At 46.0% G+C, this 27,940-nt stretch overlaps 1 protein-coding gene across 6 annotated transcripts in view; it reads left to right on the plus strand.

Annotated features, from left to right (window-relative positions):
- Window positions 1-17,357, plus strand: part of Dst (dystonin) — a 396,852-nt gene extending 379,495 nt beyond the window's left edge. For 3 of the 6 annotated variants that reach the window (XM_032900896.1, XM_032900898.1, XM_032900900.1), the window contains 11 exons: window positions 1,233-1,362; window positions 2,491-2,654; window positions 3,533-3,695; window positions 4,227-4,381; window positions 4,537-4,611; window positions 5,715-5,732; window positions 8,560-8,677; window positions 11,750-11,952; window positions 12,309-12,419; window positions 15,163-15,283; window positions 16,045-17,357. In XM_032900896.1, coding sequence (XP_032756787.1) covers window positions 1,233-1,362; window positions 2,491-2,654; window positions 3,533-3,695; window positions 4,227-4,381; window positions 4,537-4,611; window positions 5,715-5,732; window positions 8,560-8,677; window positions 11,750-11,952; window positions 12,309-12,419; window positions 15,163-15,283; window positions 16,045-16,307 — 1,521 coding nt within the window. In that variant the 3' untranslated portion in view covers window positions 16,308-17,357. Of the gene's footprint in view, window positions 1-1,232; window positions 1,363-2,490; window positions 2,655-3,532; window positions 3,696-4,226; window positions 4,382-4,536; window positions 4,612-5,714; window positions 5,733-8,559; window positions 8,678-10,772; window positions 10,845-11,749; window positions 11,953-12,308; window positions 12,420-15,162; window positions 15,284-16,044 lie in introns of all 6 variants that reach the window. The other 3 variants (XM_032900895.1, XM_032900899.1, XM_032900894.1) reach the window with 2 other exon arrangements.
- Window positions 17,358-27,940: the final 10,583 nt, after the last annotated feature.

The following is a 27,940-nucleotide window of genomic DNA, read 5'->3' on the forward strand; positions in this document are numbered from 1 at the left end:
TCATACCTGCTTTTCCTCTGTCTCCTCAGATGACCAAACGCAGCCTACTTAGAAAGGGCATGCCTTCTCTTCCTCAGAGTGACTACTTACCCTGCACACCTCACCCATTTTAAACTCTGAAATGATGGCTTTACATGTGCCCTGACTTAGAGTTTGTTTAATTACTGGAGCCGGAGAAATGCCTCAGAGGTTAAGAACACTTAGAGAAGACCTAAATTCAGTTCCCAGAACCCACACTGGGCAGCTCAAAACCGCCTATAAATTCCATTTCAGGAACTGTAGTTCCCTCTTGTGGCCTCTTCAGGCATTACACACAGGCAGTGTGCACAGTGACAAGCAGCAACACACCACACACACACACACACACACACACACACACACACACACACATCCACATAACTAAAACCAGAATTTTTTTTTTTTTTTTTTTTTTTTTTTTTTGGAGCTGGGGACCAACCCAGGGCCTTGCACTTATATAGGCAAGCTCTACCACTGAGCTAAATCCCCAACCCCTAAAACCAGAATTTTAAAATGTTAAATCTGTGTTATTGGTGTCTATATGGCACAGAGTAACTCGAGTTATGTTCCCTGTGGATGTCATAGCTATCACGGTGGCTCAAGTTTTCCAACCTAGTAAGTGTCTGTGTGCCTCACATTTCCCCATCACTTTTGCTTCTGCCTTTCCTCAGCCAACTTAACCAACATGTAGGGACCAGTCCGCAGTAAGAGGAAGCCAAAGAGAATGCAGTGAGGAATAGCAGGATACTGAGCCCTTTTAAATGTAACTTTAACTTCACTAACCTCGGTGCCTTTAAAGTCACTCCCTGTGACCATTAGGAATCTAAGTGTTTAACATGGCCATCTTCTGCCACTGAATGCAAAGCCATTCAAGTGTGTAAACGTGTGGGCAGACGGCACCACAGTGGGAAAGTGTTGGTTTAAACCCCTGGTGGGAGACCTTGGAAACTCAGACCTAGTTGATGCTGATAGCTGGGATGGCTTGCAGATGTCTCTCCCCACCCCACCACCCCACCCCACTGAAAAGCGACAGTTTTGTTTTTAATTTGGACTTGCCCTTGCTCCGGTGTCATACTCTGCACTCTGCAGATATCAGTGAAGGTGCTGGGTGTCACCGTCGCTCAACGTGATAATCCTTTAAAAATGACAGCACAGCCCTTTCACCCTGGGGTTTCATCTACAGCCGATTTAATTGACACTGCTTTCCCTTTCAGACCTTCATGGAAGAAATGACCAGAAAACAGCCCGATGTTGATAAAGTTACCAAGACCTATAAGAGAAGGGCCGCCGACCCTCCATCCTTACAGTCTCACATCCCTGTCTTGGACAAGGGACGAGCCGGAAGTAAGCCGGGGGCAGGTTATTAAAAATAAAGGCAGCTGAACAAGCCAGTTCCCTTTCTTTTCGACTTAGCATTTGAAATCCAAGAGAAAGTAGGGACTCCACGTGAGCAGTCCACTTTTAAAGGTTTTCTAAAGAAAACGTGGGCTTTAAGTTTTTAGCGGTTTTGTTTGTTTTAAAATGGAATAAAAGGCTGCACTCAGGTGCCTCTATCTAACTGCATTTAAAGTATATCTCTCAGATTCTAGAAGAAATTGGGGAAGATTACAAGGTTCCAAACCATCACCTCTTGAAACCAGTTCATTTTCCTTCTAGTATAGATGTAGCAACCGACCCAGCTGACCCTGATCTGGGCAGAGAGCAGAATCTGACTCTGTTCATGCTCCTGCGGCGGCTGCTGTCTTTACTAATCTCCTAGCCCATAAGACGCCATTCATTGTGTAGCTGTTAGCCCTGAGGATGTTAACAAGCACAGACTACAATGTAGCACATTTTGCATATTTTTGAATGGTGTATTAGTTTGTTTAAGTGGGAGCAGAGCTGCTGTAATTACTGGGCTACTCAAGGAGACCAGGTGATGGTATAAGTGAAATACTGGAGGCTCCTTGTTGTCCCTACCACAGACCAGCTGGGAAGCCTAATACTGAACAGTTCACCTGGTTCTCGGCTAGGGTTTCCTCCTCTGCAAAAGAGGCTACCGTGTAACGTCTTTGGACTGAAGGAGCTAACACACACTCCTGGAGCAGTTGCATACTTTCAAACATGTAGTTACCCTCATAAATTTGAGTCTGAATGAGGTATGATCTTAGGCCAATAATTTTTGTAGGCCATGGGTAGCCCTTTAGTTACATGGGGGAATGCACTTGGTTGTCACTGGTGAAGCATCCCACTCTGGTTCCAAGGAAGCCACTTTTCTGCCTTCTCTAAGGTTACCCACCTGTGAGCTGCATCTCCATGGTGCATGAGATCAGAATGTGAACCTTCACAAGAATAGCGAGGTTGGGGTGCTTGTCTTCGCAGTACATCGCAGTTAAAGCCAGCCTTGGCTAGGAGCCAAAATCACCGCCACGTCTCAGTGCCGGTCAGCACCCCAGATGTTCCGCCATCCTGACTGGTGTTGTGTTTTAACAGGGAAACGCTTCCCAGCCTCAGGCCTGTATCCTTCGGGGTCACAGACGCAAATCGAAACCAAGAACCCCAGGGCTAACTTGCTGGTGAGCAAGTGGCAGCAGGTCTGGCTCCTGGCCTTGGAACGGAGGAGGAAGCTCAACGACGCCTTGGACAGGCTGGAGGAGGTCAGAAAGTCAGACCCCCATCTCCCTGTTGTCTCCTTTGTCTGTGTGGTGCCGCATGAAAGCAGGGCTTTCTTTCCAATTAGCAAAGTCTTGCGCTCTGAGTGGTATTTCTCCTCTGAAATGAACACTCAGATTGTGTGTTTCTATAAGAGTCATCCATGGGATTTGGATCCAGAGAACCAAAAACGTAGAAATGTAAATTTTAAGAACCAGATGCTGATCTCTGAGCAAGGCTTAGAACTTGGCAGGGGGGCTGCCGGCTCCGCCTGACAAATACATCTATTCTCACACGTACCCTGAGGTGGGAGGTTTCGGTTCTTTATGTTGTGAAATTTGGAAATGTTAGACGGCCAGGCAGATGGGGGTAGCTGGTAGGACAGAGGGACTGCACGCCAAGACCTGCACCTCACTAAACTACAGCTGACACTCTGGGCACATACCTCCGTGACTGATAGTATGAGCAGTTTTCAACTTAGGTCATTTATTTGCAAAGGAAAAAAAATCAGTAATATAATAAAATATACTCTATAAAAAGTCGTTTGTAAAATCACGTCTTCTTTGAAACGGGAGAGATGTGTGTCACCTGGAGACCTTCATCAATGGCTTAATATTCAGCTAGCAGAAACCAGAATTCGATGCTCACACCCATGCACGCAGAGGCATCACTGAGTGCGTTTAATGGATTATTAGAGAGAGAGAGAGAGAGATGAAGTTGGGAAGGGGCAGGTTGGGGACATGAGAATTAGAGGGGGGAACGTGGAATGGACATGACAGTGGTTCATTTTGTGCATGTATATAATTGTCAAGAATAAAGGCAAACTCTGAAGACAGTTCCAGCACAGCGCTGACAGCAGTCAAAACCTTCGCTCTTTTTTTAGCTGAGGGAATTCGCTAACTTCGATTTTGATATCTGGCGGAAAAAATACATGAGGTGGATGAATCATAAGAAGTCGAGAGTGATGGATTTCTTCCGGAGAATCGATAAGGACCAGGATGGGAAGATCACTCGGCAGGAATTCATTGATGGCATTCTCTCCTCCAGTAAGTCCTAGGACAGATGACGGTAGCTGTAGGAACTTGGACAGAAGCGAGGCACAGCGTAAGACTGTGGAGCTCATAATCTCGTGCTGCTAGCAAAGTGCCACCTTCTCACTTGACTGGGCCACACTCCTGCCATGTATGCCCACAGGATATCCCTTAGCATTCCTCAAGCTGTAACGTTTGATTGCAGAAGTCTTTCGTGTGTTAGCCGGCATACGAAAGCAAATCAGTAAGCACGGATCTCTCAGTAATTCTCATTAGCAATTCTGATCTGATACTCACGTTCATAGGACGATCGCGCCCTGAGTTAGCTTGTTTGGCAACTCTACAAAAGGGGCAAGTGCTGCTGACCCCTGAGGTGGGTCCCTCGGGCCCCTCCCCAACTTCCTGGAGATAAATTTATATCATACGCATTGACTAAAAATGAGGGCAGCACCCCGACAAACCATGTGAATGTCATAATACACCGTCAGATACGTCTCAAGCTGTAACCAATACACTGCCTTACTAGCACTGCTTGGTACTTTGCAGAGTTTCCTACCAGTCGTCTGGAGATGAGCGCCGTGGCAGACATCTTTGACAGAGACGGCGATGGGTACATCGACTACTATGAATTCGTGGCCGCTCTACATCCAAACAAAGATGCGTACAAACCCATCACGGACGCTGACAAAATCGAAGACGAGGTACTCATCGTCGTCCCTCTGCTGCAGCGGGGGCATCCTTGTCTCCCGCAGGGCATCTGCGAGGCTCATATAACCGGCTCCCAGGTCTCTGGGTCCCCCCTCCCCACCACGAAGTACCAAGGTTAACGTGAATACCGCACCTTTGTCTTTGACAGGTCACGAGGCAGGTGGCCAAATGTAAGTGCGCCAAGCGGTTCCAAGTTGAGCAGATCGGAGACAACAAATACAGGGTAAGCGTCTCAGGCGCCTCCGCCCTTCCCAGGACAGAAGCCCAATTGCGAGTCATCATTCGGGTCACCACTGTTTGCTAACTGTTCTCACATGGGCTCAAGATGTAACGGTGTACGAACCTATCGCTCCACCGTTTTTTTCTCCTTCTAAATCACATGAATTTTCAAGTTGTGTGAGAAAAACACCTGCAAACTTTTTTTCACCCTTTTCTGTGTCGTGTATGTGTACGCATGGTTTTATATGCCACAGCCTGCAGAGGACATCTTGTGGGGATCAGTTGTCTTCTGCCGTGTGACTTATAGGACTTGAATTCAGGCCCTCAGGCTTGGTGGCAGTGCCCTTACTGTCCGAGCTGTCTCACCCCCCTCATATACCACTTCTAAGGTGTATTACTGATTACCTAATTACTAATCAAGGTATATTAGTAAGTACACGTTACTAAAAGTAAACATCCAGTCATATATTCAATCTGCCCCACCTCTTATTTTACAGTGATTAGAGGTAGGCTTCCAGGGTCTAAACAATGGCTACTCCAAACTAAAATCATGAAGTTAAAGTTTGGTTGCTTTTCTAGAAATTAAAAACATCCCTTTTATAAAAATGAAAAAGATTCCGTTTTTCCCATTTACGTAGCAACTTTGGCTTTCGCTCAAAATATAAATGAACTTGGTTCCCATTGAAACAGCAGTGTGGTTTTCTCATCCTATCTTTGATCATCTCTTAGTAAGCAGCTAGTGCTGAGTCCCCTTAACACGGCCTGCTACTTACAAACGCAGTGAGCTTGCACCGTGAAAAGATGCTTCTCTACCATTTTGACTTCAGTCTGAAAACTTCAACTGCTTCAAATTTAAAGGTTTCTCTTTGAAATTCTAATTTCAATTTGAAGTCCAAAGATTCTTTTTTTTTTTTTTTTTTTTTGTAAAGTTGTAGGGAAAGAAAATGTTTGGTTTGCAGTCAGAGGAAATGCAAACCCACACATCTCTAAACTACATACTATATCCTGAAGTAAGGGTGTGTGTGTGTGTGTGTGTGTGTGTGTGTGATTTAGAAAGTTTCCTTTGAACTAATTTTGTCTTTCTTGCATTTTTCATTGTTTTATCAGTTCTTCCTGGGAAATCAGGTATAAACCAGTGGAATCTCAAGTATCCAATGATTTTCTTTTTTTTTTTTTTTTTCTTTGAGTCTTTAATTCATAGTCGTCAAAGCTTGCTCTGGCTAGTCCTCCCTCGCTGTCTTGCTAGCTACTCCAGTGTTGGTTGGTGTGCAGTCTCTGTCAGCGCTGTCACAGCCTCGATCCAGGACTCCTCTCTCGCTTCGTGCCTCAGATGAGGAGATTACTTTTAAGCAAACCAGATAATGAACGGTTGCTGATTAGCTCACCCAGGCGGTGCAAGCACAGTGTTCAAGCCCCACTTCTCATGATACTCTGAACAAAGACCATGCCGGCGCCACTGGAACGCAAACTTGATTCTCCAGGCATCACTGTGTCTGACCGATCACGATACATGGCTACAGTAGGACCAGGCAGGGACCATGGGAAGACAAAATACCAAGAGGTCCTCATAGGGCCCATGAGCAACAGGTGCTTGCCTCGTAATTAACTTGTCCTGAGTTAGTGGTTTACGGCGGCACATGCTAGGCCGTGTCCTCTGATGCCTTGGCCAAATGTTTGCATAGACATTTTAAGTCAAAAGGGACCGTTTAGCAGGCTATGTCTCGATCAGAGTGTTAAAAATGCATGCAGGAGAAATTACATTGTAACAGGCACATATCGGAGATTTTTTTGAGCACACTCTTCTGTAGGGAGCACAGCACGTTAGACAGTGGCCTTAGCTCCATCAGGAGTCAGCCACACACACCTTTTATTAAAAATAGATTTTTTTTCCTCACATGGTAGATCCTGACTGGTATCTCCTCTCTCCCCCCTCCCAGCCCTTCCCCTCCTCCTCTCCCATCCAGATCCACTCCCTTTCTGTCTCTCATTAGAAGAGAATGGGCTTCTAAGAGACAGCAACAAAACATAACAGAGTAAAACACAGATAAAAAGGGAAAAGTTGGACAAGGCAAAGCAACAGAAAGAAAAGAGCCCAAGAGAAGGCACAGGAGTCAGAGAGCTGCCCGTTCTCACACTCGGGAGTCCCGTAAAAATATGAAACTGACACACACATTGAGGACCGGGTGCAGGCCCGAGTAGGCCCAGCCACACTCCATCTTAAGTTGCCAATTACCTCTTTACCTTCTCTTTCCCGGAAGCAAGTGTTCCGAGTAAAATGATCCTGTTACCTCCAGTAGAGTTTTCTCAAGAAACTTTTGTAAGTGACACACACTAGTCATCTCCGTTTATGGGGTACCATGGGATACCTAAGGAGGAAGCAGGGTAAAACATCTATGTGTTATAACAGCTAAAATGTCACTTCTTCGTGATTGGCATTTTCTGATTCAGCAGGTAGGGTAATGTCTTGCATTTTCACAGAAAATGAGAGAAATGCCCACCAAAAGTACAAAGAACAACATTAGCCTGTTTTTCTTGGGTCATGGTTTGGCCTTTGGAAAATTAGAGGACTTCTGAGGACACCGTTAGTTGCCTGGAGAATACCTTTTAAAAGAACAATCGGAAGGATTGTGTTTAATAGACCCAAAACGTCATTTTACAAAGCGTCTTTCAGTCGTTTCTTCAAGTCTAATTTTGAACCTGGTCTTGAACAAGATTTATCTGATCCAATTATCTGGTTCCTTAAGGGTAATTTTCTTCACGCCCTCTCTGCTTTTTGCTTACTGGCAGCACAGATTTTTGCATCGACAATATAAACACAGGTTTTCGTTTTTAAGTTTACATTTCAGAAGCAGTTCACACACGGGGATATTTAAGTTTCAGAGTTTAAAGAATCAAATTTAGGAAGAGGATTATAGAAAAGTAGCAGCAGGATGTCTCTTCTCACTGTAGCGCACGCCCAGAAGCTGCTGGCGTCTCGACAACCATTTTTTTTGTTTGTTTGTTTGTTTTGTTTTCTTTGTGGCTCGCAAAGTTGGTAAGCGTGAGATTCAGTACCGTGGTTTTCACGGCTGGACCTGAGCCTCTTAGGGATGACTTCCAGGTACAAAAATCATTTCCCACGGACTTTCAAATCATGGAAACTTGTGATCAGAGCTGTCCGCATCCTAGCACACGCTTGTTCAAGCCTCGCTGAGTCTGTACACCTCCAAAGAGTTGGCGCCTCTCCCAAGGAGCACCAGTGGTACAGACAGCTCTGAGAAAAAGCTCCTTAGATCCGAAAGCTCTGTCATTAATAATTTGTCGGTACCTGTCTTGAGGTTGCGGTAATATAAAGTGGCAGGTTAATCCAAACTCTAGTTTATTGGCTTACCAGATCATTAGTGAGGGATTCTTATCAACCATAGCATTCATTACTCTATCCTCCTAAGTCAGAACTTCACTATGAAACACAAAGGAGCTTAACACACACACAGACACACACACACACACCTCAGAGGATAGCAGTTTTAACCTGAGAAGCAGTTTTCCCAGTCGGTTTGGGGAAGTCCTTAGGAGCACCTCGTTTTGTGTGAGACCTGGGCAAGGGGACCTGCGCTTATAGTCCGGGTTGCGCTTAACTCCTGGAGACATTCACTGCTGTTGCCTTGCGAGTGCTCTTTCTGTTACAAGAAAGAAAAACAATTTGTAACTTCAGTACAAAGCTTCAACATTACCCTTGATTAACCTTTGTGATCTTTTTTCACCCCCCCCCCAAACTGTTTCCTTTGGGCTAAATCGGCATGCAGCAGTCTAATGCAGACCATTGCAACCCCCCTCTGAGATCTCACTAATTAATCACCACGAACTAAGCAAGCACTCAAGTTGGTTGCTTACGCTCCCGCAAGCTGCATGCCATCCCTGGGCTTGGCATCGGTACTGACAATCAGAGGTCCTCTCTCTCTCTGCTGCCTAGTTTGGAGACTCCCAGCAGCTGCGACTGGTTCGGATCCTGCGAAGCACCGTGATGGTCCGTGTTGGAGGTGGATGGATGGCTCTGGATGAGTTCTTAGTGAAAAACGATCCGTGCAGGGGTAAGGAGACCCTTTGGTCGCGGTGTCAGCACCCTGAAAGCACAGCCAGGTGGGGTGTTCCCACACTGAAAGCAAACCGAGCCCAGCCTGAGGCTCACAGCCAATGGCTCCCAGTGGCCTGTAAAACACGTTCTCTCTCTCTCCTATTTTCCCACTAATGGAATAAATTTCGGACAGGTAGGTAGGAAATACTGTCTGGGTTTTCTGTGTAAGACCTTCCTGACTGCAGTTTCCAGAATGGGCATTTCCATTCACCAAGACAGAATACTAGAGAGTAAACGTTTAAAAGTCAAGTTTTTCTGAAGTGAGGGGAGAAGGGGGGCGAGAGCAAACACTCTGAGGTTGAATAGCAGAATATTGAACATGTAAATATTATATTGTGGCTTATCTACCAGCCTAGGAGTTTTAGCTTCTAGTATTCCTATTTTGTCTCCTTAAGATTATAGTATTACTTATAATTATATTTATGTCTGTGGTATGTGTATGTGTGTGCCAGTGTCCACAGAGACCAGAGGTATCAGATCCTCCAGAACTGGAGTTACAGGTGGTGGCAAGCCACTCACGGGCACCTCGAAACCAAACTCAAGCCCTCTGAGGCCAGAATAATGAGTGCCCTTAACCACGGAGCCATCCCACCAGCGCAAACAGCCCTGTTTCTAATGTCCTGCAGCTATTCAATTCTAAATTGGTCGTATGCATAACTGACTACAGTTTCCAATTAGTTACCACCTATTCAGTAAGCATACGTTGTTTTCTGACTTTACGAAAAGCAAACGGTAGGATTGCCATGACTTAGTCTGTGAGCCTCCTATAGTCCTTTAAAAATGTCTCTTCCGGCTTTGCGGGTTAGGCCACCAAGCGGGAAGCCAAGCAGGAAGCCTCCTGTCAGTGCTGGCATCTGGATACAGCTGTGTCAGCAGGCAGGCCTGCCTTATCAAGGCCAGCACGCACTGCTGCACGGCCACACGGTAGCTGCTCTTTGTTAGGTAAAGATGCAGCGTAAGGAGAGGCGCAACAAGGCGTAACACTCCTGATTCATCAGCCAGCGGGCTTACTAAACACAGGGTGTGTCTGAGCAGCGTGCTGTCGGGCATTTTCACCATGGCACAGACAGGTCGTATACATAATACAGACCTAAACGGTTTAACATCCTACATACCATGGGTCTGTAGGGGTGTGTGTGTGTGTGTGTGTGTGTGTGTGTGTGTGTGTGTGTGTGTGCGTGCGTGTGCGCGCGCACGTGCGTGTGTGCATGTATGTGTGAGTCTATGTATGTATGTGTGTGTGCATGTGTGTATATGTGTGTCTGGATGTATTTGTGTGTGTGTGTGTGTGTGTGTGTATGTTGTGCATGTATGTATATATATGGGTGTGTGTAAGTGTGTATGGGTATGTGGGTGTGTGTGAGGGCGTGGTACATTACCTGATGCTTGAAAAGCCGTGATGAATAAAAACAATGTGCGACTGAATTGAGCACAAGATAAAACTATGCAACCAGGAAGTGCAGTCACCATCAGATGCATAAGGTTGCTGCTGATCTGACAGGAGAAAACTGATGTGCTCTAACAATACATATAATACGGTAAAAAACCTAAAGCAGCAACATAGTCTCTGTTAGCACAGCCACAGCATCTTGTCCTATCTGTAACTGTGTTACACTTTTCTGCCAATGGTAGTGCAGGAGGCTTGCTCACAACAAACACGTCAGTAGGGTCGTTGTACTGCGCCCTTGAGACAAGGGATAGAAATTTCTCAGCTCCATTAAAGCCCGTTGTGTCAGTTGGGGTACAAGGACTACACTCTGCAAAGAACGCAGCCTGAGGTAAAGGCAGCTCTGAGTAGGAAACAGCCTTGGACAGACAGACCACCCGAGGGACCAGAGGACAAGCTAGCATGGCCGGCCGAGCTTTCGCAGCTGCTTTCTCCCGGTTGAATCGGACCTTGCAGCAGGGCTTCTTCTCCTGATGTGCCTTCTCTCCTAACTGTGTGCTAAAGGCTGGATCTGAGCTCCCTCTGCACATCCAATCACTGTACTTTGTTTCCTCTGCTAACAGCGTTCTTTAATGTGACCGGTATCCTGTGTCGTTTCTTCTAGTTCATCATCACGGGAGTAAAATGTTGCGTTCGGAATCAAACTCTTCAATTACTGCTACTCAGCCTACTCTAGGTCGGCACCTTCCCCACCCCTTGGCTCTCCCCTTTCTCTCTCCTACCTTCGCATTCCTGCTTTCATGATTTGTTTTAACATAATACGCTTCATTCGCGCGTATGGCTTAACTCACATGCAGCGAGCTGGGGCTTCTAGTCATAACTCTGAAAACGAGACACGCTGAGTGTTACACAAGCGATCAAGCACATGCTAACACGTTGCCCATCGGGTCCCTGTGGAGTGTTCTCCATGCGCACATGTGTTTGTATGAGTGCTGCATCACCAATAGCCTCTAGTGGACCCTGGGTCCGGCGTTTGTTACTGCATGTTGGTAAACCCGTTTGTTTGCGTTCTTGTTTTTGGTTTTGGTTTTTTTTTTAAGGCCTAAAATTAAAATGCTAGCTGCCTCACTTGAGTGAAAATTCTGAACGTTTTTGTGTTATCTTCATGACTAACAAGCCATCTCTGATTTTACATAATCGTTTAATCCCAATGTTAAATACCGGCATTCTCCAGACCTCAGCAATACATGTAAAAGACACGGCCCTGCCTTCCTGACGTGTCTGCTCAGTGTGGTATGAGGGTAACAACAACGTGTGGGCACCCGTAGCTGGTGGACTGACAGTAGTAGCATGAGCCTCCCATTTTCACGCTGACTTTGTTTTACACCGGTTCCTCTTGCTGGCGTCTAGTGTTAGAGTAAAAGCCCACCCTCTCCCATCTCCACGGCCCCTCGTTTCCGAGAGGAATGCATTGCGAAGGAATGCATTTGACTTCTTGTTATGCTGAGTTGGAGCTGGCATGGCAAAAAGGTGTTCTCGAGATTCTCCGAGCGCTGCGTGGTGCCAGGTGGCCCTCCCTCCCGCAGAGACTGAGTGCTTTCTCTTCTTGTCTCTGCATTGTGCCACCCGTGTGCCATCCAGCCAAAGGAAGGACCAACATGGAGCTGCGGGAGAAGTTCATCTTAGCGGACGGGGCCAGCCAGGGTATGGCTGCCTTCCGACCACGAGGCCGCCGATCTCGGCCTTCGTCGAGAGGAGCTTCCCCCAACAGATCCACTTCCGCATCCAGTCACGCCTGCCAGGCAGCCTCCCCACAGGTGCCTGCTGCCGCCAGCACACCCAAGGTAGGACTCCAGGCCTCGGCCCCGCCTCCTGATGCACCCACTGTCCAGAGAAACCATCTGGTGTTTCATTTCCCCGGTATTTGTGAGACCAGCCGTATTTTTAAATATGTTTGGCCCAGTGACCCATGAAGCCGTTGGTCTGTACAGGTTGGGTTTTTTGGGGGTTTGGGGGGAGGTTTTTTTGGGGTTGTGGGGTTTTTTTGTTTTGTTTTGTTTTGTTTTTTGGTATTCTGATTTGTCATCAGCTCTGCCCACTCTTACCTTCACTGCCTGTGTAAAGCACTCTACCGTAAAGACCTCTCTCCTGTGGGTTTGTTTCTCACCCTTTACATTTGATGTACCGTTGTTCCACGCAGATTCTGCACCCTTTAACACGCAATTATGGTAAACCATGGTTGGCAAACAGCAAAATGTCAACTCCTTGTAAAGCAGCAGAATGCCCAGACTTTCCCGTGTCATCTGCAGAGGTATTGTAAGGCCCCCAGACCGCAGGCTTAACAGCCTTCTCTGGCTGACACTCACCTACTAACACCGCCTCACCGATGTCCTTGATGTGTGCACCTCTGATAATACTACATCTTCCTCTTAACTTCCTGCAAATCAGTTCTCAGGGGGCGTGAGAATAAGGTTATCAGGAAAGACGGTGGCAGCCTAAGGTGTCCACACCGCGAGGCTATATCCGCTCCTTGGCTTTTGTTCTCCGTATGTATGGCCTACGAAAGAACGCCCCTTCTAATAGACATAACTCCAGCATGAAACAGCACATTCCCTTAGATGAGAACCGGAAACAATGTCATTTGCAAGAGAATTAGCTTAAACGATTTTAGCTCGTGTCCACCGTTGAATTGCCCCTCTGAATGTCTGTGGCATTCCCTTCTGCTCCTTCATGCTGGCCCGGTGTGACTTGGTACTCAGAGGCATCAGAGTATCGGATAGGGGTGGGAATGTAGAAAGCTGACTGTCATTTTCCAAAGGTGTCCGTATTATATCTTAGTAACTAATATTATCCGAGCATTCTGTAACGTCTCAAAATGACAGATCCAGAGAGAAGATATTTAGGGAACATAACATTTGCCAAGATTCACTCACATACCAGGTTGTTCACATTCAGTTAAAAATCAACCCATCTATTTCTCTAAAGAAACTGTGCGAATTGATCAGGGTAGGCACCATTTCAGGTGCTTGTCCAAGCCACAGTGACAGGGGAGGAGTGCCTAACCATCCTTTCTTGGAAATGAGGAGTTATTTTTGGCCTAATGGTTTAGGAAGAAAGCCAGGGCCCTTGTGTAAGAGAAGTACAGTGCTTTTTAAAAACCCATGATGGTTTTCATAACTGTTTCCCAGTTACTGAATCCTCACATTAGTTACAAAAGGTGGGCAGAGGAGAGTCCCCTGCCTTCTCAGTACCAGTCCCTGAGGGGGCCAGGTGAGACGGTTGAGACAAACACAGACTTCCTTCAAATGCCCCTTCCCGCCTCCTCCTTCCCCTGGGCCCCAGACTCCGACTTGTCTCCCACTTGAAGGAGCAATCAAAGACCGCACCAAGAAATGTCAATGAGTTGTTGTGGCTCCACTATGTAAAAGCCCTTGCCCTCAAACCAATAATTGTTTTAAATATTTGGGGGTAAATTTCTATGTTCACCCTTGTTTTTAAGTAGCAGCTGCCCCAGTTAAAGTAGGGACTGGGGAAACGGCTCGGTTGGTAAATTACCCACTGCACAGAGGCGAGGCCTGAGTCCGCATCCCCAGAACCCACCTAAAAGCAAGGTACTCAAGGGAGAATGGCGGAGAGAGACAGGCTAGTGAGTCAGTGAGACACCCCTCAAAGGCAAAGCCGAGGACAGCAAAGGGAGATGCCAGGCGTGCCCCGAGGCCGCAGCACGGGCTCCCGTGTGCCCGTGGACAAAGTCCTAAGTCCTTTAGCTGTTCACTTTTAAAGAATGGCCTCACAGTATCTCAAGAACAGTGGTGTGCACACGGGAAAGCCCAAGCACTCGAGGCACAGTGAGGCGGGTGGTCTTGGCCTTTATACGACCCTGGGGGACAGATTCATAGTTGATGCTTGCTCCCTTGTGGACGGCGAGGTGGGTGTACCGGTTAGCAGCCGGCTGATGTATATGAAAGCAGGGTGAGAATGTTTTCCTATAGAAATCACGCATAAAATACCCTGGAGCTGAGTGTGGATGAAACATGCCCGTTATTCCAGCACTCGGAGTGTGAAAGGGAGAACGGTCACTGTTATGGGCCAGCCTCAGCTACAGAATGAGTTTAAGGCCAACCTGGGCTACATGTCTGTTAAAAAAAAAAAATCACCTGCACTTAGGTTTGTGTATAGAACACACATGTAGATAGAGGGTAGGAATCCTAAAACCAAGAAATACCAAGTCAGAGGCTAGCATCAGTACCAAACACCTTGTATATGCTTCGTTAGTAATTTCCAGCTCTAATGAGAAAGGGTTCTGAACACAGTTATCATTTTTATAGATTTGTTTTCTCCATGGCTCCTTGGCTATGTGCTCACTGGCACTAGAGACCCCTGATATTCGAGTTCTGTTTTTAACTTCAGGAATTTCTAAAATGTCACGATGTAGAAACTTGGGTCCAGACCTATCACATTGTCTTACAATTGCTCCATACATTTCCCTCAGGTGACTCTTAAAAGTCTTTAAGAAATGTCTCCAAAGTATTGCCGTACGGTGTGAAGTTGGAAGGTCACACTTCCTGTTTGAGGGGTGTTTTTTTTGTTGTTGTTTTTGGTTTTTTGGGTTTTGTTGTTTTTTTTTTTTTCCTACTCCCATCTCTCAGTTTCTCTTTAATGTCTGCCTCATTTTCCTGAGAAAATTGAAGGCAGCGGAACGGTCAAGCATAATATTCAGCTCCCCGTCCCCACCCCGGCAACACCTGTCCAACCCCGTAACAATGATGGTTTGAGATGTGCTAACAGCCCACAGTTTGATTGGCCTTGTTTTCCCTCACTGTGTCTTCTGTGTCTTCTCTTCAATCATGAAGCTGTTTTCTTTAGACGGTTTCCTTTATCCGAGTAAGAATTTAAAAAATAAATAAATAAAAGGAGGAGGGCAGGTGGGAGCCGCACACCTCGCTGATCTTCAGAGGGCGTGTCTAGATGTCCAACCATGAGGGAAGTGTGTCAGTGGGATATCATGCAACACGAGCAAACTCTTATGCGGTCCCTACGCCGGTCACACACAGGGAACGCCAATCCAGGGAAGCAAGCTGCGGCTGCCAGGGTACTTATCAGGAAAGGTTTCCCTCCGGGGAGGACAACGCATGATAACGACCGCAGCCTCCAGAGTCCTAACGCAGTTTGCTGGTGAGTGTGTGACATCCGTTCCCCTCAGTAGTGACCCAAAGACCAGAGCTCCCTCTCTTCCTAGTTTGAAGAGAAATTGTTTGACATCACCGCATGCTTTTGAAATGAAGCGAAGCACTAATCCCTCCCCCCCACACAGAGAGAGAGAGAGAGAGAGAGAGAGAGAGAGAGAGAGAGAGAGAGAGAGAGATGGACACAGGAGATAAAGAAATCCTAGAAACGAGAGACTAAGCAGTTGCAGAACTGCGGGGCATGGACATAAGTCAGTCCTGGGCCCTTCTCTCTGGGAGCCTCCATTGCCACTCAGGGAGCATGCAGAGCTGTTCCAGGTCACTGGGGGAACCCAGGCACTGGGCCTTCCATCACAGAACAGTGAATTCAGTGGCATTGCCAGCTCTGCCAAGCTCTGAGCTCAGCATGAGGGACAGCTCTCACTTCCCCTCAGGCAAGGCCTACCCTGAGAGCCTGCAGGCACCAGGCTTTGGGGGACATCACTTCCAACAGCAGGGATGTCCAGCTGTTAACAGATGAGTTTTAAGTTCTTAAATGGGGTAAACAGGACTTAACTTCAGTATGTCGGTGGTGTCATTCAGTGTCTCCTTAGAATGAGGCTGCCTACCCTTGAGCAGTAATGAAAAGCCACAAGGCCAAGGAATTTTTATGCAAGCACCAAGAGCAAGAAAAGCAGGTTGATACCAAGCGTGGTGTTGCAGATGAATAATTAACGTTCCTCACCTCCATCCTCCATCCTCTCCTTCCAGAGTCCAGGAAGACACCCAGCCGCCCTGGAAGCAGAGCCGGAAGCAAAGCCGGGAGCAGAGCCAGCAGCCGCCGAGGCAGCGACGCGTCCGACTTTGACATTTCAGAAATCCAGTCTGTGTGCTCAGACGTGGAGACCGTCCCACAGACACACAGACCTGCGCCCCGAGCAGGTTCTCGGCCATCGACAGCCAAGCCTTCTAAAATCCCCACGCCCCAGAGGAAGTCACCCGCCGGCAAACTAGACAAGTCTTCGAAGAGATAGTGCAGTTGGCTCCGACCAGCCCTCCCCTGAGCATTTATTATTTAAGTGAATGATGTAAAATACGATGTAGAAATTACTGTGAAATATTGCAGGAGGCAAGTTTTAAATTCTGCAGATGGCCTTATTTGTGTATTTGTCTTTTTATTTGATCTGTATCACTTTTTTGGTCAGATTTTCTGGGGGTAAAAGTCACATCATATGTGATAAGGAAGAAAGTTTAACATGAACACTGTCTCGTGTAGACCACACACTAAAGTCAGTTACTGTACCTACAGGTAAGTCCACATTCTCTCTGACAACCACAGCACTACATAGCAGACACTAAGGGATACCTCATGACACCGTTCTATGGAAGTTCTGAACAGCTGACAGACCAAGCAGGGAGTCTTATTTTTTATTTTATTTTTTTATTTTCTATTTTTTTGCGATGCTCTAACTGTAAAGTAGACTGAAGACAAAAGGAAAAACACAACAAGACACAGTTCTTCGAGCAGCAACCAACAGAGAGTCAGAGTCACAGGAGAACGCCTCACGCAGCCGCGGGTACCAGGGTTGTGCAAGCATCTCCCAGCATCCTTGTGCTGCTGCTTTAGGCTCAACCAGACGCGCCCCGGGCGTCAGCCGTCTACACTGTAAGAGTCGGGTGCTCCGTGCATCCGTATAAACGTGCAAGGTTTGCTTTGCTTGGGTGGACAGCAGCCCCTGTACCATTTGAACTCATTTTGTAACAGCAATTTCGCTTGCAAAAAAAAGAAAAGAAAAGAAAAAAGAAAAAAAGCTATGAAATAAAACACGTCCCTTAACTACATTGCTATGGAATTAATTTTTTTCCCCAGGGAAAACTGGTGTATTTTTTTATGAACAGTATCGATTTGGAGTGACCAAAAGATACTTGAAAAAAGTGGGCTTATTTTGATTTCTCATCTGGAATAATCATGTTCTGGCATTATATCAACTTATATTTAATAAATATGCGTTTTAATTTATTATGTATACTCACATACTAGAGAAAGATATTAGTATGCATTTAATAAAACATATTCACTTGAACGTACGGAATACTTGGTTATTTGAAGTGAGCTTTTCTGTTTGTTTTAAATGAAGGGTAAATGATAGTAATAATAAAAATAATTATAAGTAATAATAGTCTGACAGGAGAGGCTGGGCGGTATGTAAGGAAATCAGAGCTAGTGGGAGGCACCCACCACTGTAGGTACTGAGTAAGTCCTCACTGTCTACACTCGTGTCAGTGATGCGTAGGCTACAGTGCTCCTGTCCTCATAGAATCCAGGGAGATGTCACCATGACCAAGGCAAGTCTTATAAAGGACAACAGTTAATTGGGGCTGGTTTACAGGTCCAGAGGTTCAGTCCATTATCATCAAGGTGGGAGCATGGCAGCATCCAGGCAGGCATGGTGCAGGAGGAGCTGAGAGTTCTACATCTTCATCTGAAGCCCTCTAGGAGAAGACTGGCTCCCACAAGGTTAGGATGAGGGTCTTAAAGCCCACACACACACAGTGTCACACCCACTCCAACAAGGCCATGCCTTCAAATAGTGCCATTCCCTGGCCCAAGCATCTACAAACCATCCCAGGAGACCTGATTATGAATCAGGAGAAAGAATCATCAGAGTGGGGTGTTTAACAAGATGACTGACTTTATTGTTGAAAATGGCAGCTGGCTCCTTTGAACACGTGAGGTCCCAGCACTCTCCGTAACTACATGCAGTTCAGAGAAGGGTCGTGCTGGTGCTCAGGTACATGGGGAAAGGATTATTGTGTTCCTGCTTGCCTAGGTTTTTATCGTTCCGACAATAGGTGCCTTGTCTATCCAGTGGCTATGCCCTCTTGTCAAGACATGAACAAGGTAGTCCCCGCCATGAGGTGATGCGTCTGGCTATACAGCTGAAGCGACTATCCCTTTGATGCTTTGCAAACATTGGGTTTTTTACTTCAAAAGGAAGACAAAGGAATGATTTTGTTTCCATCCGCCTGAAAGCTACTGCTGTTAAAGAGGTCTCAGGGCCAGGCAGGAGAGGGCTCAGTGGTTAAGAGCACTCGTTGCTCTCTCAGAGGACTTGGGTTTGGTTCCCCCAGCTCACGACCACCTGTAACTCTAGTTCTAGGGGATCTGATGCCTTCTGTGGACCACATTGGTCACCAGACATGCACATGGTACACAGACACACATATGCAGGCAAACACTCATACACAGGAAACAGTAACAACGGAGGCAAGAGCCTCCTTTCTTACTAGTAAAGCTTTTCGAAGAAGACGGGTGGCTTAAGGTAGTTCGGAGAAGTCTGAAGAAACCACCTTGATATCACTGCCTTTGTGGAGACTTGAAACCGTTGGGGGCTTCCTTTCTCCTACGTTTGTGCTACCAGGGCCAGAGTCCTGAGGAGTCCTCCGTGTCACTGAGCACAGAGCGCCCTTTCCCACTTGCGTGCACTCTTCCCTTCTCCAAATTTTTCTTTTTTTCCTCAAGAGAACACCCCTCCCTGCCCTGTGCTACTGTACAAACAGGTACTCCACAGGTTACATCAAGGTCAGAGTGAGCTACATGGGGAGGTCGAGTCTTAAAAGCAATGACAAAAACAAACAAACAAACAAAAAAAAAAACAAAAAACACTGGGATGAAAACTCAATTTGGCATATCAGAGAATCCAGATGCTCAATAGAGGTTTTTGTCTGCAAAAGAAAAAAAAATACTAAAGCTACTGCTAATCACTGCCCTGCTCTCCTCTTTTGAAACAATGGCTGGTCCCAACTAAATGGCAAACGCAGGTTAAAAACTTGACAGATGGGGTTGGGGATTTAGCTCAGTGGTAGAGCGCTTGCCTAGCAAGCGTAAGGCCCTGGGTTCGGTCCCCAGCTCCGAAAAAAAGAAAAGAAAAAAACTTGACAGCTTCCCTTGGGTATCCAGGATGGACCTGTGAACAACGGAGGGGAGGAAAGGAAGGGGACATTCAGTCATTGATTTCATCATTCCAGAGCTCACTCTTTATTCCACAAGTGAAATACAGTGCAGCAGACTTCCCTCCTTCACACCATGCTCTGGCTGGTTTCCGGGTGAGTGACGTCCCCCCTCCCCCGTGCCTACAAGGAACACTGTCCCTTGCTCTTGGTCCTCCCCACCAATCTGATGTTTTTCCCACCTGCGATCCCACAAGACACTGCAGTGTTATTTTTCAGGACTTTAGGAAATGAGCTCCTCTCATGCTAAAGATTACTCGAGCACAACAACCTGCTTAGACGTAAACAGCGATGCCCAAAGCACGTGTGTGCATGAACCGTGGCGCTGGAGTTCTGGGTGTGAGCTGCCAGACCCCAGCGGAATTGTCATCACAACCCATGCCTGCTAGTACATAGGGGTTGAGCGGTTAGGGTGAGAACCAACAAAATAAAGGTTTTCCACCTCGCTACTGCTCCTCCCGATATGCTAAATTAGCAGATGCAAAACCGTATGCACAAAGGAAATTCCTCCTCTCCTTCTGTCCCCCACTTCCTCCCTCCTCTGTCCTCTCTGTCCTGTGACTGTTCTTAGGAAGAAATAGCTAACCCTAGATAAAGGATGACGGTCAGACCAGAGAAATCCCACTCAAATCTGATTTAGTGAAGCAAAGTTTGTTGGGGTCAATACTAGCACATGGGTGGCTCAAAAGTAACTGTCACCGACTGGAAAACTGCACCCTCGGAGCTCCCTGCTGACTTCCGAGGCTTAGGAAGACCCTCCCTCCCCACCCCCTCGTCTCACACATGATAGACCATCACCCCAGGAATGGGTGGGGACACCCCAACTCTACGAAGGAATTTCGCATTTATTCTTTTATTTTCCTTTATTGAAAACTAAAGTCGTTTTGAGGTTAAGAAATCTTCCAAATATTTCCCAAAGTAAAAATAAAATATTCTCTTAGAATGTTGCTATTCTTAAAACTAAAGCTACTTTGCCCTGGGGTAAGGAGGAAGAGGTTTAGTTCCCATGAATTGGAATCTAACCTCTTTGCCGTCGGTCTCCATGCTTCTCCCTAGCATGTCTCTGAGTAAAGAGTTTTAAAGGTTCTGTTACAGGAAATGAAGGTTCCTTTCCACAGGACCTTTGTCTTGTTGGTGAGGGAATTTAACAATTGACTGAGGAGGAAACTGACCGTTTTATTAAAAGTTTGAGGGGGAAAAAAACAAGGGTCAGTTAAGCTATAAATGTCAGCTGCTGTGCAGAGAAAAATGGAGAAGAGGAAGAGGAAGGAAGACCTGCATTAGGGTCAAGGAAAACAAGAAAGGTGGCAAATAGTACGTCAGAGAAAGTGAAAGTGTCCAGAGTGTGGAGGCAAGCATGTTTAAGATGTTGGCGAGTATTCAAAGATCAGATGGAGTAGAAAATCTCGGGGTAGAAATCTTGGCTCGAGTCCAGACAGATCACAGCAAGCCAACATGGTTCCAGGTGGAGAAGTTTAATGAGAGGAGAAGAAGAGGAGAGGAGGAGAGGAATAGAGGGCGGCCATGAGCACGAGGAGGGAAATGGGGAGAGAAGGGACAAAGGGAAAGAAGGGAAGAGAGCAAGCAACGAGAAGAGAAAAAAGAGAGGAGAGGAGAAGAGAGAAGAAGAGAAAAGAAAAAAAAAGAGAAGAGGAAAAAGAAGGAAAAGGAGAAGAGAGGGAGGAAGGAGAGGAGAGGAGGAGAGGAGAGGAGAGGCGAGGAGAGGAGAGGAGAGGAGAGGAGGGGAGGAGAGGGGAGGAGGAGAGGAGAGGAGAGGAGAGGAGAGGAGAGGAGAGGAGAGGAGAGAAAAGAAGAGAAGAGAGAGAGAGGAGAGAGAAGAGAAGAGAAGAGAAGAGAAGAGAGGAGAGGAGAAGAGAAGAGAAGAGAAGAGAAGAGAAGAGAAGAGAAGAGAAGAGAAGAGAAGAGAAGAGAAGAGAAAGAGCAAGAGCAAGAGCAAGAGCAAGAGAAAAGAGAATGAGGAGGGGGCAAGCAGCCCCTTATAAAGTATCCGGCACAGCTGGCTGTTGCCTGGTAACTGTGAGGCGGAGCATACCTGGCTGTTGCCAGGTAACTGTGAGGCGGAGCATACCTGGCTGTTGCCAGGTAACTGTGAGGCGGAGCATACCTGGCTGTTGCCAGGTAACTGTGAGGCGGAGCATACCTGGCTGTTGCCAGGTAACTGTGAGGCGGAGCTTAGGTACAATACCAACAAGGGGTGTGGTGGTTTGAAGGAGAATGGCCCCTGTGGGCTCACGGATTTGGTGTGTAGTCAGAGGGAAGTGGCGCTATTTGAAAGGATTAAAGAGACGTGGTCTTGTCGGAGGAATCGTGTCCCTGAGAGTGGGCTTGGAAGTTGCAAAAGCTCATGCCAATCCCGGTGTCTCTCTCCTGAGCCGAACCTGCTACCCTGCTTCCCACCGTGATGACAATGACTAAACCTCTAAAAGGATTAAGTCGGTCCCAACTAACTGCTCTAAGAGTTGCCTTGGCCTGGCGCGGTGTCTCTTCACAGCGACAGAACAGTGACTATGACAAAGGCCGGGGAATGAGGACAAGTTACACTTTCTGACTCAGAAAACTGAGCAGACTTGGTGAAGATCAGCAGATAACAGTCCCGAGGGAGTTGGGGGGTGAAGGAACTCTAGCCAGCCAGAGCATCACAAACATGGCTCTGGCAGGCCTTGCTCTTCTCCCGAATTCCCTATGCCTTGCTAAAAACAGTGAGATTCCATTCCCAAAGCTAACCACCAAGGTCTATTCTTTCCCTTATTTGGCCACAGTCTCCTCCTAAGGCTGACTACTAACGCTGACTAAAGTCCAACTACCGAAGTATTGAAGTCCAACAATGGAAAGCCCCCATTGGCTCACCTAATTAACATGCCCAATCAAAATTAAGCACCTCATCCTTATACGGTGGAGGGGGGGTCCCTTTTTACCTTTATAAACTGTCGTTTGCCTATGGGCCATGTCTGCTTCCTATCACCAGGCTGCCTTTTATCCTCCTCTGAGACAAATACCCCTTCCCCCTTTCCCTTGTTCCCTTCCCCTTCTCCCTCATCCTCTGTCTCCAGTCTTTGTCTCTAATTCCCTGCCCTTTGTCACCCTGGGGCAAATATATCTCCACTGTGCTGAGAACTCAGTCTCACTGGTCCTGAGCAGATACTGATCCTGTCATCGGGGGAGGGATAGTGTGTCTCCTGGTATTTATAAATATAATACATTATCTCATTCTGGTGATTAATCCTCCTAATCCCTCAGCATTTCTTTTAGTTTGTTTGCTTTTCTGAAGGGCCATCTCCTGGCCCAGTGATTGAGAAGCCCAATTGGATGAACTCTTAAGGAGAAGAATTTGGGGCAACTTAGAATATCATGTCTCCACCCAGAGCCAGAGGTAGAATTCATTCCATTCTTCGAACTAACAGGAAATCTCTTTCTTCTCATGAACCTTGACAAAGCCCTGATAAACTTTTCATATGTGTTTTAAATTTTAATTAGGAGCAACGCTGATTCTCCTCTGTCTGGCACTACCAGGGAAACTGTTGGAGACTGGGTTTCATCCTCAACAATCTGCAGGCCTGCTAATCTCTGCCCAGCTACCTAATAGTTTGTATGTGAATTGCCTCTAGGATTCTTTTTTTCCAGTTCTCATTTTTAACATCTCAGGACTCATTAAGGTGACGTTTTTCTTAACCACACTGGCGTCCATCCATGTTCCTGGTTGGGTGTTTCAATGTTCCTGGTTGGGTTTTCCTCAGATCTGGTACAGTCCTCCAATTTATCATGTGGATGAAGACGTGCAGGAGATGTTGCATAGCAATTTCCTGTGGGATTGAAACATTCTATCCTGAAGGAACAATATTTAAGCAGGAAAGTACACAATTCAAAATAGCTTCAGGAAGTCCCTAAAACTGATCAGACTCACTAGGCCTTTCCCAGCCAGAGTAAGGAATAAAAGCTCAGAGTCCCTTTCAGTTGAGCTACTGCCATGCAGTGGAGATTGATACCAGACAAGCTGCCTGGAAGAGGTTTAGAACAACTGAGTCACTTGGAAAAAAACACTTGCCAAACTGTTGAACTGCCTGCAAGCTGTACAGCGTGCTCCAGGTTCCCAGCTTTTGTAAGCTGTCATCCAGGCTGGGGTGGGCTTTGGTGATACAGCTGTCTTTGAGTCATTGCTGCTCCTGTAACTAACCCCTTACCCATATGCCTTTGAGTAACCCCTCACCTATATACCTGTGAGTAAACTCCCTCACCCGTGTGCCTATGAGTAACCCCTCACCTATATACCTGTGAGTAACCCCTCACTATATACCTGTGAGTAAACTCCTCACCCATATACCTGTGAGTAACCCCTCACCCATAGGCCTGTGAGAAACCCCCATAAAATCCATAGTTGACCAAGTTGGACTTTGATGTTATCCATATTTTGGACTGTCATGGGCTCCCTATTTTGGGTTGAGTAAATGTTTGTGTTACATCTTCCCAGGAACAGTTTTGTCACATACCAGGAGAGAAGATGACCTAAAACAGACTGGTGTTAAGGGACAACTGACTCCATTTTTCCTTTCTCAGTTAAACATAGTGTTAGAGTTTGGTTTATTCTTATATTGTTCCTTACAGTGTCTTTTTCCCCTGTAATCATGTCCCCAGCTAATCAGCTTGGTTTTGTTGTTGTTGTTGTTGTCCTTGTTGTTGTTGTTGTTGTTGTTGTTGCTTTTTTCCCCTCTACACGCTTGTGATTTACATATCATGAACGATTTTCATTGTTTCATGGTTTGTTCTGTGAACTAATTACAAAATTCCGCTCTCTAAATCACTTGCTCACTTGTGTTAAAAAGTTTCCCCTGCTTTTAAGGTCAGGGCTACTTCATCCTCCTACTTCAGAGGAGACTAAGTTTGGCCCAGTCGTAAAATAAGTTTTTACCTTGAAACATTTCGGTGTTTGATTTCGACACCATAACCGCTGGACAATGCTTAGTAGCACACACAGCAAGGGGGGGCAGCCTCTCTCCATGAACAATTAAAGTGTCTGCCAAGGGGAAAAAGTGACGGTGACCCTTTACTGGGGCTGGGGCAGGGACAGTATGAGGAAATTGTTGCAACAGTCTCTCCTTCCTGAGATTGTTTGCCCAAGGTGAGAGAGACTGGGAAGACAGCTTGTCCCAACAGACTTTCCTTTCTGTGCTGAGCAAGGTAAGCTCGGAGGAATCCTGCTCTAGGCGCTCTATCAGGTATCAAAGAGAAGGAGACCATCATCGTAATCACCATGTCTGTACAAGACAAAATTTACTCTTGATTTAGAGGGTGCACTGAGAAGTGCCAACACACAGAGACTGGAAGTGTGACTTTGGTTTTTATTCTAAGGAAGATGGCGGCTGTGTCTTCAGCTGGTCTCCAAAGAATCAGTACAGGAAAGGAAGGAGGAGAGGGGAAAGGGTCACGGCTCCAAGCCATCAAATTCCTCTCATAGAGCAGCGGACCTTTAACTAAGCAAAGGCTTAATGGGGAGGGTTAAACATTAAAACATTTGCATTAAAGTCTTACCAGGACTTACCAGGGAGGAGATGAAAAGGTTTTAATTCCTTGTCCTTAACACAAGTTCTATCATATTTGATATTTCTTACAGGGGCATGGAGATGTTCCTGAAGCCACAACTCAGGTTCCATTTATTTTCATACTCGAACTCTAAATGTACTAGAATCTGGCGATGATTCTGCCCTAATACCTGCCCACTGAACCAGTGTTGAATGTGCCCCATATATAGTGATACCTCTGGCATTGACCAGTATATACTAACTGGGAATCATTTTCTGTCTGACAGAAAGCTGAGCAAAGCCATTCCTGATCTTGACTTGAGGACCACGTCTCAGACAGGAAGTCAGTAATCACAAGCCAAAATTGCTGACTCTTGGCATGAGGAAGCTCCCCCACGCCCCAGAACCATAATTCAGTCTAATTCTTTTTTTTTTTAAGATTTATTTTATTTATTCCTTGTATGTAAGTACACTGTTGCTTTCTTCAGACACACCTGAAGGGGACATTGAATCCCATTATGGATGGTTGTGAGCCACCATGTGGTTGCTGGGAATTGAACTCAGGATCTCTGGAAGAGCAGTCAGTGCTCTTAACTGCTGAGCCATCTCTCCAGCCCTTCAGTCTAATTCTAAATAGCATGTACGTATTATCCATCAAAGCCAAGGATTTATCCATGACACTGAGCACAAGGCAACTTCACATTCTGAATTCACACCAGATGCCAAAAACTCTCCGTGTCCTGTTAGCCTTCCTATGGCCCTGTGGAATCTTCCCGCTTTTTGCTTTTTTTTTGTTCCTTTGAGCCGGGACCTTACTGGTATTCCCAGCTAGCCTGGAGCTTGCTTTATAGAACAGTCTGACCTTAAATTTCAAAGATATCTGCCTGCCTCTGCCTCCCAAGTGCAGGGAATCAAAGGAGTTTACCACCAAGCCTGGTTTCCTGTCTTTTTCTAATCTCTCGAGACTTTAAACTCCCACATAAAGATAGTTTGCATAAATTAGATGAGTCATATTCTTTTGTTAATGTTCATGGTTCGCTGAGGCAGGATGAAGAATGTTCTTCGCATTCAAATTAGAACGGAGGCAAGAAGCATGAAGAAGATACTGTGTGGAACAAATGTAAACCAGGAACAAACAATTCAGAAACAATGTTGCCCTGGAGAGTAGGCGCTGGCTGAACCACAGGCAGCCAGGATCACCACTAACCACAGGGTTATTAAATGGGCTTCTCTACTTATGAAAGAGTCCGGGACAGGTAGGTCTCAGCTGAAGCTCCAGTAAGGTAGAATATGGTAAGAAAAAAAAACAATTATTAATTACTGGTTTATTGATTTCTTTGGTGATTGACTAAAAGCTCTGCTTGTAATGCCTATTTGCCAGGCATGACGTCACTTGCTACAGAATAACATGGAGAAATAACATCCTGCTGACAGTCACATTCACCTGGATAAAAGCTCCCATGTTTGCCCGCTCTCCTTGAGGTTTTAGTGGACTTGATGAGAATACAAACTGGACCCGGGATTGAAGCCTTTCAGCAGCTATCCTAGCTTTGATTCACCAATGACATGGCCTCTCTTCCCCTCTTGTTGGTGTCAGAGCGCTTACTACAGAAGGATACCCACATTGGCTGTGTGATATCTGGCCAGCAACCTGGCATTCCTTCTACATCGACATGTGGAGAAGAAAACATGTTTTTGTAGCACAGAGGCTGCAAGAATACAGATTAGAGGTGTGTGGGGAGAGAGGAGTGAGAGTCTACAAAATAACTCCTCTATTCTTTCGGCTCTTCTCTGGGATCAGTAAAAACTAAATATGGATGGGTGGTTTTTATAACCTATGAAAAACCCCGTCTTAGTAGTTGTTTATAGATTAACATCCGATCAGAGGTGAGCTGTTTCACAGCTGCTAGGAGACCTCCTGGTGGCATTACCTCATCATTTATTAAAAGCCCCTGGATGCAAATCAAAGCACATGGAACAGCACGGGGTGTTTTGTGCCCTTCAAATTTCTAGGGAGCACAATGAGGCATTTCTCTGAAGGAGAGTCTGTGGATTCAGATGTATAGCCCTATAGAGTGTGCACCACAGCAAGAGAAGCTATATGAGTGTTTGGTCTGCTGTCAGACTCATATTCTCTACTTCACAGAAAGATTCCGGACCTCTTTAAATGCCACAAATATGGGATGCTCTGGGAGAATATTGGAGTGGGATATTAACCCTGCCTCCTGACCAGTTAAACGTTGGGGGCTCCTAAGCTAGTAGAAGAACATTGTGGTCTTTGAATTCTTTAGATGTTGTGATCTTAAGTTCTCTGAAAAAAATCTATGTTTATGGTGCTTTGGGGACTTTCCTGTCAGCTCACAATTCTGGGAATGAATTCCTTTAATTAATTACCTGCAAATTTCATGATCTGAATGTTCTCTCTTAGAAGCCCCCTGTAGGGCAGAAAAATATGGGTATGAGGCTAAATTAGAATTTCACCTAAACACTTGGAGGGAGACAGTACAGGTATTGTCTATAAAGCAAACAGAGCATTCTATGCTAAATATTAGTCACTGCCTGTCTACATTGACAATTTAACAAAATATATTTTAATTTTTAACTGGGTATGTTGCCTTCTTAGTCCCTAAACTGGACAACTCTGTCTAATACTGCATTTCTGTGTTCTGGGTTTTGACAATACTGATGAACCCATGTAGATACCAGCCTGGGCATCCTGGAGACAAGTGCTCAGCTCCACGTGTGTCCAGTGAGGACCCGTGATGGGTTCAGAGTTGGAACAAAATGACTATAACAGTTTGTGGCTTGGGGAAGCAATCATTTGTATTTTACATTGTCCTTGTTTCTTATTCTTTTGGAAGACTCACTAGTCTCTGGTATAGACAGGAATGTGGAGGTGCAGAAGGATGGCCTTCTCTTCTTAGGGTTGTTTCAAACTGCTGGTGGGGTGTATGCCAAATTGAGTGCTATCTGACTATGAAATTTCTTCATCACCAAATACAGTGCACCAGATACATTATGTGTTCTATTTGCAGGAAAATGAGGCATTGACTGTGGAGATTTTCTTACCATGACTGAGTAAAATACTTTAGGAGAAATTCCCCATCCCTTTCTGTTTCTGA

The sequence above is a fragment of the Rattus rattus genome, chromosome 4 (assembly GCF_011064425.1).
Source record: "Rattus rattus isolate New Zealand chromosome 4, Rrattus_CSIRO_v1, whole genome shotgun sequence".
Classification (NCBI taxonomy): domain Eukaryota; kingdom Metazoa; phylum Chordata; class Mammalia; order Rodentia; family Muridae; genus Rattus; species Rattus rattus.